This window comes from Buceros rhinoceros, unplaced genomic scaffold (assembly GCF_000710305.1).
Source record: "Buceros rhinoceros silvestris isolate BGI_N320 unplaced genomic scaffold, ASM71030v1 scaffold30536, whole genome shotgun sequence".
NCBI classification, from domain to species: domain Eukaryota; kingdom Metazoa; phylum Chordata; class Aves; order Bucerotiformes; family Bucerotidae; genus Buceros; species Buceros rhinoceros.
The window spans coordinates 12,355-22,198 of record NW_010418599.1 but is presented as its reverse complement, the minus strand read 5'-3'; the positions used below and the strand labels follow the sequence as shown (position 1 = coordinate 22,198).

At 56.5% G+C, this 9,844-nt stretch overlaps 1 protein-coding gene across 1 annotated transcript in view; it reads right to left on the bottom strand.

The window, feature by feature from the left end:
- Nucleotides 1–9,844, bottom strand: part of KSR2 (kinase suppressor of ras 2) — a gene marked incomplete at both ends in the record, with an annotated part of 22,916 nt that overhangs the window by 2,248 nt on the left and 10,824 nt on the right. Inside the window, 5 exons of the mRNA XM_010138612.1 lie at nucleotides 1,168–1,234; nucleotides 1,566–1,607; nucleotides 4,510–4,678; nucleotides 7,184–7,308; nucleotides 8,849–8,916. Of these exons, the coding sequence (XP_010136914.1) occupies nucleotides 1,168–1,234; nucleotides 1,566–1,607; nucleotides 4,510–4,678; nucleotides 7,184–7,308; nucleotides 8,849–8,916 (471 nt within the window). The remainder of the gene's footprint in view (nucleotides 1–1,167; nucleotides 1,235–1,565; nucleotides 1,608–4,509; nucleotides 4,679–7,183; nucleotides 7,309–8,848; nucleotides 8,917–9,844) is intronic.

Below are 9,844 nucleotides of genomic sequence, written 5' to 3'. Positions count from 1 at the left end.
CCAGGGGGGCAGGTGAAAAAGGAGCCGAGCCTCATATCTGAAGCAGCGTGGAAAGCCCAGATGGATGCGGACGGCTTCTGCTGTCAGTCACTACACGCGAGCGGTTTGCAGGAGCATCAGTCTCCTCCCACCTGATCTTTAGCCCAGGCACGAAAACCCGTCTCTCCCGAGGATCCGACTGCAGGGAGCAGGGTCTGCTGCTTAACCCAGCCCAACCCGGGGTAACCTCGGCAGCTCCCGGGGGTTATTTTCGAGGGGGTGAGCAAGAGGAGAAGCACCGGTGCTGCATATTGAAAACCCTTTGCTCACAAAAGCCTGCCAGCCCTACACCCTGCTTTAAGAAGGGAAGGAAAAAGAAATAAAAGGCTTTGACTTCACCCCTTTGCCATTCATTTCCCCACCACTGGCAGGGACAGCATCTCTGTCCCCATCCCTCCCAGCAGCGAGATCCGCTGGACCCCCCCGCAGCTGCCAGTGCAGTTTGGAGAGTGTGGGCGAGCCAGACACAAACCTCATCGCAGCCTGGAGCGAAACCCCATCTGTTAAACTCCCGGCTTGTAAAATCCTTCAGAAATGGCATTGAGAAAAAGGGTCAGTGAACAACCCTGGAACGTGACGTCACCAGCAGGCACAAGGACCTCGGCAGAGCATCTCAGACTCGACCTGCCGCAAAGAGCTGGTCCTGATGCCAGTGAGACAGGGCACCAATTTCAGCGCAAAGTTTACTGGACTTGAAAAATATGAGAGGGGAGGCTGCAGGAACTGCCTGTATGAAAACTACCTCAAAGCCCCCCGTTCTCTGTTTATAATTTAGTAAAAGATCAATCACTTGGGCTTTGGCATCTCATGGGTTTTGCCTTGGACTGAAAGTCATTTCTTTTTTTCTGATGGCGAAGTGCTGGGCCAGTGTGTTGCTGTGGATTATAAATCAATCCCCTGCCCTCTCCTTTCAACCTTTCTCCTCCCTGAGACACGAGCCAGAGCCGTGAGTTGGTTAGGGCTGCAGGAGCACCAGGAGCTCACCTCAACCACCCTCCCCAACCTGCCCAAAAGGCAGCCCTGAGCCCCAAACTGGTCCTGCAAAGCCAGAGGAGCACCCATGGGTGCCTGGAGAAAGTGGGGTGCGGAGGATGTGCTGCCTGGGGAGGGGCAGGGGAAGGTACTCACATGGGGTTGGAGTTCACAGGATGAAGAACCACCTGTGGGGCTCGGGTCGGCGTCTCGGGCACTACATCTGGGGAGAAGAGAGAGGAGTGAGAGGGGGCTGAGGGGCACCAGGAGTCCCCTTCCAGTGCCGGGGGCACCCAGGAGAACTAAACCCCACGGAAAACCTCCCTTCATCCCTTAGCTGTAAGCTGGGTATAACTTAGGGCCACCCAACGCTGCAGCACCTTAGTTCGTCCTGTAACAATATACTGGTTTGGAGGAGAAATCCCAGCCCAGCACAACCCTGCAGCACAAATCCAGGGGTTAGGAGAGCCAGCTGTGCACCCCCACACCCCCTCAGCACCCCACCTGACACCTCAGCACCCCACGTCACAGGAGAGGCTTTTGAAGAGCCTTACCTGGGAAAATGAACTGCTGCTTGTACTTGTAGTAATGGGAAGCTGGAAAAGAGAAAAGGGGGTGAAACACCGACCTGCAGAGCCAGATGCTCTGGGGAAGACCCCAACCAGTGCCCGGTGCTGCACCATGAAACAGCAGCCCCGCTCCTGGGTTCCCCACTGCGTGACCCGACCTCTCCCACCTCCACCTCTCCAGAGATTCCATCCACAACTGAACAGAGGGTGCCCAGGCCAAAAAATTAAGACCTTAACCCTCTAACGACCTGGCTGGTTTGTTTTTTGCCATCATCAGCTGCTGCTTTACACCATTTGGAGAACGTTGATGCCAACTGCGAAGTTGCTGGTGGGATTTGGACACCCAGTTGGCAGCAAAACCCTGTGGGGTTTGAGCGCTCAGCTCCCAACCAGCCTTCAGGAACCGCTCAGCATGATGAGATGCTGAGAGATGGATTTGCAGCTGCTGCCCATTTTTCCCCCAATCCAGCCCTTCTAACTGTGTCCTTCCTGAGCTCGCCACCTGCCTCCAGGTGCACTGAAAGGAGCTGGTGGCTGTCAGCGGCACCAGGAGCCAGCGCTGCAGAAGGGCTCTGGGTGCTGGTACCCTCCATCAGCTCCCTGTCCCCTACCTGATTGGACTCAGGTAGGCAGGCAGGTAACTGGTATGAAGCCAGACAGCACTGCTGAGGCCACCAGAGGTTGGCATCAGCTCAGAAGGCACCTTCTCCTTAAGCTGCAAGACCTCAAAAGACCATCCTTCAGCTTCTCTTCTCCAGCTTCGAGACCCCACAAACCGACCTCAGCTCTGCAGTGGGACCTCAGCACCCCTGAGCCAAGATCAAAGGAGACTCAAAGGTAATTCTGGCAGAAAAAGGTCATGTGTTGCAATTTCCAAGTTCAAATCCTAATCCCCAAGATGACCATCTTGATGAGATGACCCTTCCCGTGCAGGAGGATGAAAGCACGGTGAGTCCTGCTTTGTGTCAGACCAGCTCCCATTCACCACAGGGCTCTGCTCATCCTGGGCATGAAAGCAGGCACCAACCGCCACCCTGAGCTGTCGGGGTCTGATCCTGCCCTGCTCCGTCCCTGCTCAGCTGCAGCAGCAGTGACAGCACGTCCAGGTCCCCATGAGGAGATGCTGCTGCCCACTGTGGGGGTTAATTTTGTAGTTTCTGCTTTAAACAACATGAAATAACATCTCAAAAGACCTGCTTTAAACAACATGAAATAACATCTCAAAAGACCTGCAAGGAGCGATGCAAGGCAGGGTCACCAAACAATGGACCCTCTGTCCTTCCCTCCCACACTCAGGCAGGGTCCAGGGCTTGCCCAGCAAGTTTTTAAGTTTAATAGTCAGGAGCCCAGCTATGTCCCAGGCTGCTGAGACATCAGGGTGACCCAGCTCCAGCTGGACCACCACGAACTCAGTTACACCAGCACGGAACCCGCGCTGCGCTCCCAGGTCGGCAGCCGTGCTGTGGACTATCCTCCCGGCATTTGGAGGCTCAGGTGCTGTGGCTGGTGAAATCGTGACCTGGAAAGCTGAGCCCCTCCTTGGCAGACAGATCATGCTGCTCCTTGGGGTGATCAGTGCTTCCTCGCAGCTCCTCTGCTGTCTTCCTCATGCCCCTCCAGCATGCTGGGCACTCCAGCGAGTGAGACTCGTGCACGGCTGCAGCCTCTCTGGGCACACGAGGACCTGTGTTGTTTGGATGGTGGCTTGCTGGGTTTTTCCCCAGCTCTTGGAAGTGTTTGTTGTCGTGGTGATGGATCCTGCCAGTCAAATCCCTCCCCAACTCCCTTCTCCTTTCTAGCTGAAGGCTTGCCAAGAGAGAAGGGAGGAATCTCCACGGCGCAGCAGGATCAGCAGAGCACGAAGATGCTCTCTGGTTCCTCCAGAGAAGCAGTCCTGCCCTTCCTTCCTCCCGGACCAGTTCCTTAACCCTGGGCGGTTTGGGATGCAGGAGGGACCCCAACCTCCCAGCCGCTGCCCCGGCAAAGAGGCTCAAAGCCACAGACAGAGGTCTCCAACCCTGGGGCAGCTGTGGGTGCTTCAGCATCTCAGAGATGGGTCAGGGCCATGGCTTTCCCTCCTCCACCCTCACCAGGCCCTTTTTGGGAGCAGTCGGAGTGGCAGGGGGGGGGCTGAGGACAGCTGAGTCCCTCCACACTCCCAGGAGTGATAATGAGCCCTTCCCCTCCAGGAAGGGTCTTTCCCTGGAGCAGCAGCGCTGCCCCGAGGACATCCTGAAGGCAGCCACACTGGGACGTGGTTCATCAGGTGCTCAGGAGTGGTGGTTTTGGCCATTTAATGTAACTCCTGCGTCCTGCAGTCACCGTGACCAAATTGTCTCTTCTACCACCCTTGAAGAAACGGAGCTCCAGGGCAGTTCCAGGAACCCAGACAACACTCAGTGGGACAAGCTATGTCAGATACCCCCAGCATCAGCTGCTCCCCACTATCACCCCACATGTGCTGCCAGCAAGCTTGTTGGAGTCCCATCACCTCAAGGACACAGTGAAGTCAACCCAAGTTACCCGTGTAGAGGGGTAAGACCTTGTTTCCCATTTGCTGTTGAGGCAATGCAGCAGGTACACGCCACAGAGAAGTCATGCCTGGAAAGGTTTTTGTAGCCTCAACTGCAGCAGGTCGCCCACAGAGGTTGCGCTGGCTCCATCCTTGGTGGTTTTCAAGACCAAACTGGATCAAGCCTTGAGTTCTGACCCTGCTTCAAGCAGGAGGTTTAACTAGAGACTCCCAAGCTCCCTCCCAACCTGAATTATCCTAAACTCATCCTTGCTGCTCATTTCTGCTTCCAGCTTTTCCACACCCCAGTGTAAGTCCCAGGCAAGGAAGCAGCTGGAGCAGATCCTTACCCTGAGGACACCCCAGGGCACGAGCCCCTCTCGTGGAGCAGACAAGGAGATGGGGAGCTCACAGTACCTGGCAAGTTGAACTGCTTCTGCTGGCGCGGGCACTGCGGCGAGGGGTGCAGTGGGGACGGTGGTGTTGCACTGGGCGGCAGCGGTGGGGCCGGCGAGGAGGGTGTGGAGGAGGTGGTGGAGGAGGGGTTGCTGCTGGAGTCTGGCTGGTAGGGCACCGGGATGTGGTCCTGTGAGACAAGGGGAAGGAGAGAAGAGAGGAGCCAGTGAGAGCAGTGCCAGCCTAGTGTCACCCACTAGTGGTGGATGACCACCCACCTAGTGGTCCAGTGCAGAGCACCCCAGGTGACAAGAGCTACACAGCTCAGCCCAGGCCCCTGTTTCCAGAAGCCCTCGAAAACATCCAGAGCCCCAACCTGACCTTTTCCAAAGCTGTTTATAGTCACAGTTCGCACCAAGACCATTTCACGCCAGAAACGGGGCTCCTCTGCCAGCCCCTCCGTGCTACGCACCCACAGCCGAGGGCTCCCCAAAGCCTGCTGGCTCTGCAGAGCCATGGCCACCAAGACCAGAGCTGGGGGCCACATGCCTGGGGCTCACTCCTTAGAGACATCAACGACCTGGCAGCTTCTGCTTGCCCTCCTTTGAGCCAAAAACTCAGCACCTCGCTCTGAGGGGGCTGAGCAGAGGTGGATTTCAAAGGGTCAGCCGACGCATCCCAAGACATCCCTCGCTCTTTGCTGATGCTTCTTGATCAAGGCAAGGACCTTCACGTGCACCGCTCCAGGCACGCTGCGATGGGTGAGAAAGGACCATGTTGGAGCAAATGGGGAGGAGAACCTGCCTGGATATCTTTGATCTGAAGGAAAACCGAGGCCAGAACTTCCCCACCTTACTCATGACTTCGCTGCCCAACTTGGAGACACATAACTGGGTCTGACCTTCAGCAGCACTGAGCACTCCCATCTCCAGACCACTGCACCCTTGGCAAGATCCCTCCAAGCACGAGCTGCCCCCAGCGGGTAATTTTGTCCAAATTGATTAATTTTTAAATGAGCTGGGCGCTCCAGGAAACCCACGTACATTTTATAGAGACCATCCTGACTCGGTAAATTATTTTTTAAAACAACACTGAAGGCCACTAACAATAAGATTTCAAGGGTATTCAGAGAGAACAGGGCATCTCCGAAGAAATAGCAAAGTAAGAAGGGGTTCCTGCAGAAAAAAAGGAAATTTTCACCAGGATGGGTGTGCTCAGGTCAAAGCCAAATATATAAATATATACACACACACTGTGCATCAACACGCTCTGGTTAGAGACAAGCTAGGAAAGGTGAGAGGACAGCACGGCAGAGGCAGAAGGAGAAGCAGGAGCTGAGTCATGTCCCCCCACCCTCTAATTACATGAAACAAATCACTAGAAGGACGGGCACTAAAAAGGGAAACACGGCCGTCTCTCTTTTGAACACCTACATTAGCTCTCCAGCCCCCAAAAGCCACTCGCACCACCCCACAGCAGCAACAACATTACACTGAGGGTCAAAAACTGCATCCTGGAGAACATAACCTGGTACCCAGCCTCTGCCAAGAGCCGGAAGACGCTGAGGGTCCTGCCAGGCTTTGGGAAGGCAAGGTTTAGATTGCCTGTTCCCCAGCCCACCGAGGGTTTCCCTCACTCCCAGCCTGAAAACGCCCCTCCCCTGTGCTACCTTCAGCCACCTGCGGAAACTGTCCACTGAAGGCTCTAAATTTCATCTAAATGTCATAAAAAATAACCCCACACTGGGTTTCCTGCTATTAATGCAGGACAGAAGCAAGTGAGCCAGGAGCACTGTTGGGTCTGGCTTGACCAGCTTTGCTTGAGACACGGTCAAATTCTGGGCTTGTTCCATGTGTAACAATAAATTTGTTATTTAGAGAGGTCTCAGACGGTAGCAGAGACCTCAGACCACCCCAAATTCAGCATCTAGCGGCCGAATGGTCTCCACAACGGAGCAGCACTGGTGGTACGCAGGTTGTTGTGAAAGTGCTGATCCCATTTTATTTTTAAAAGAAATAACCTCAGTGGACGGAACCGCCACTGGGAAACCCAAGGGGCGAGGGCATGGCAGCTCTGCGCCCCTGCCTCAACACCAAGCTCAGCCCCTCTCTGCTCCTTGAATTAGCACTGGTCAACGGGGTTGTTTCCTTAACTTAAGCCCCCAAGCAGGTTTCTAGGCAGCTCCCTCCCACGTGCTGACACACACGTCAGTCCCGTAGCAGTGGACGGCTGGAGAGCCACGGAGCCACCTGCAAGGCTTGGTCCTGACAGATGGCTGAGGGGCTGGGAGATGCTCCATCCTGGGGACAACCCACCGGGCCCCTCTGGCCCCAAACGCAACGTCAGGTCAGAGCCCCTTTTGCTCTTAAATAACTTCTTTTAGAAATTACTCTCCAAGCCGTGCTCCTGCCCAGCAAACGGGGCCGATGGTCTCTGGGACATACCCTGGGAAAGCTGCTGCTCCTCACTCCTCGTGCACGGAGCATCCCTACGGGGAGAGCCGAAGCAAACGGGGCAGCTCCAGCAACCCAACTCGGCGCTCATTTGAAGATGCCACCAGCTTTGGCACCTTCATCTGCAAGAGCAGCCGCACGCGAAGAACCGGCCAGAGCCACTGTATTTCAGCGACAGGGGGCCGGTCCCCTCTGGTGGTGGGTGGGCCCAGGGGGTACGCAGGGCTGGCAGAGCTGCTCACCTTGTTGAGTTTGTTGGTTTTGGGGAGGGTCTGGCTGACGTGCAGGTCCGAATACCTGGGAGGTTTCCGTAAGGGGTTGTTGATATCGCAGGGCACCGACTCTGTCCGGACTAACCTTGCTGGATTAAGAAGGGAGAGAGGGGCAAAGGGGATGGAGAGGAGGGGGAAGAGAGAGGGAGACACATCAAAGCTTCGAAGGAGCACTTGGGGACAAGCTTGCACTTGCAAACTTCCCTTGAATCACTCTCCAAAGCGATCCCAGTGTTGCTCGGCTCCTGCCCTGGGATGGCAGCCAGACTTCGGGCTCCCCCAGGCTGAAACACCCCCTGGGGTGTGGGGGGCATAAAGCCCCCCCGCGCTGGGATGCAAACTGCACCCTTCTCTCCCGATGAGGGGCTGCAATCTGGGGAGGCTCAGCAAGCCACCGTGGCCACTCCGCCAACCAGGGTGTCAGCCAGCATCAGGAGGCAGCATCATCCTCTTCCTCGCCGCAACTCTTCAGGGTGGGGGGAAGGAGCCGGCTCAGAGCACCCTGCTCTCACAAAGACATATTTTGGGGAAAGCCAGCCTGCAGCCTGGGGGACTTAGGAACAGGCTGGCTGCAGGGCAAAGCATCTAGGAGGTTTTCTCGGGTGTTATTTAACCGATGCTGAGTCACGCTGCTCCTTGCTCCCCTGCTAAACCACACAGCAGGCAGCTCCGGCTCTCGCAACATCACAGACCACAGCCGTAAACCCAAATTTCTGCCCATTCCAGGAGCCCACCTGTCCCCAGCGTGGGACACTGCTTTCCCTGCCTCCAGGTCAGGGTCTGCAGCAGCTTGGAGCATGACGGGGTGGGTCTTCAGCCCCTTCCACCCAAATCTGCTGTCAGCAAGGGGGCCAGAGTGGAGGCTGCAAAATCACCCCCCTCCAAGCCGCAGCATCCCCACTCGCCTTGCGAGCTGCCACCAGCGCAATGCATTTCCCCGCAATTAAACCCATGAGCGTGGGTTTGGTGGTATTTAACACGGAGTAACAAGCCTTAAGAGCTCAAAAGTCAAGGCAATGGTAATTGGAAGCATTTCCCTTTGGAGGTCACAGTCCTCTGGCCGTCAGGGAGCTCTCGGCCAAAATCTGGAAGGAAAGAGATGGGAAGCGACACCTGTCGTCCTGTTGCAAAGTTCTCCCTCCTCTGCAGCTTTTAGGACGGGTAGGGTGGGATAAGGCAGAGCTCCAAAAGCACCACGAGCATCCACAGGGGCACGGCCGCGTCCCCGTTGCGGGGGACCCCCATGCACCGACGGCGCCGCGGGAGGTTTCGGATCCCACGCGTCTGCCCTAAGCTCTCGACGGTAGCAAAAGGCTAAAACCTGTTGCACTTACCCCGTGCGGTGGGGAATCTGAAAAGAAAAGGAGGCAGGGGAAGGGTGGGTGGAAGTGGTTTGCAATGCAAATCTGCCTCGCCCCGCACGGCTCGTCTCCCTACAAGCGGAAAAAACGGTGGGTAAAATTTTCACAGAGCGCCCAAGCGGTTCGGGAGCCTCCGTCCCGCCAGCCAGCCATCAGCGAGGTGCCCCCCTGCCAGCCATCAGCGAGGGACAGGCTCCGGAATCGCTCGGGGGCTGTTGAAAGTTTTACCTGGTGGCGACATCACAGAGGCAGAAGGGGGAAGAAAGGCCCTTACCTCCGCGGTGGATGATCAGCAGGTGACACGGAGGGGCCTCTTTGGTGCATTTGTTGTGGCACTTGAGCCTAGGAGGGAACAGAGACAAAGGCGTGAGAAGTGAGAGGATGTGGAGCACCACCATCCCGCCAGCGGGATGCGGCTCAGAGCATTGCTGCATCCAAGGAGCCTTTCTCCACCCAAGAAGGTGCCTTGATGTGCTCGCTGCCGTGGGCAAACCCTCCCAGGTCCCTGCAGTCCTGCAGCTTGTGCTCAGGCAGACGCCCGATTCTCAAGCCACCCGCCCGGGCCGTGGGCGCAGGGGTAAGAAGCGGTACGGGATGCACGTCGGGATGGGCTGGCGGGACACCCTTGGCAAATGAGAGCCACGGCGGGTGCATCCGCCCTGATGGAAGGGTGCAGGAGCCCCCAAACCCTTTCTCCACTGGCTGCAGGGGACCCGGCACCCACCAGCCAGCTTGAGCATACCCAAAATTGTCATTTCTGCCAGCCTCGGCTGAAATAAAAAGAGCAGAGACTCACACTTGGGGGAAAACCACTTCCCCCAACCACCACCCAGCGCTTACGCTGCTTTGTCCTTAGTTAAATCCCGGGGCAGCGGAGGGGAAGGAAGCGGCTGCCCCGGCCCGCTTTGGCTCCCGATGAATCTCTGCCATTGTGCCCTCCCCTCTTGGCTTTCTTACCGGGACATTGAAGAAAAATAATGAGAGCATTTACAGCTACGTTGAACATTCTGCAAAGTTTTGCCTGGTTCGGCGGAGCCAGGGCAGGAGTCTGCGGAGGGCTTCACCCCCGGGTCATGTATATAGGCATAAGCAGGCTCCTGCCATCCCGAAACCTTTCCATTCATCCTTAATTAGGGATGGAAACGAGCCCCCAGCGCAGGCTCTGCTGCGGCAACCTTGGCGGAGCGGAGAAAGCCACGGGGGAAAAGGCAGAAAGGAGGAAAGGATTTAAAAAACAAGGGTAAAGGAGGGGGAAAAAAAAAAAGTGGCA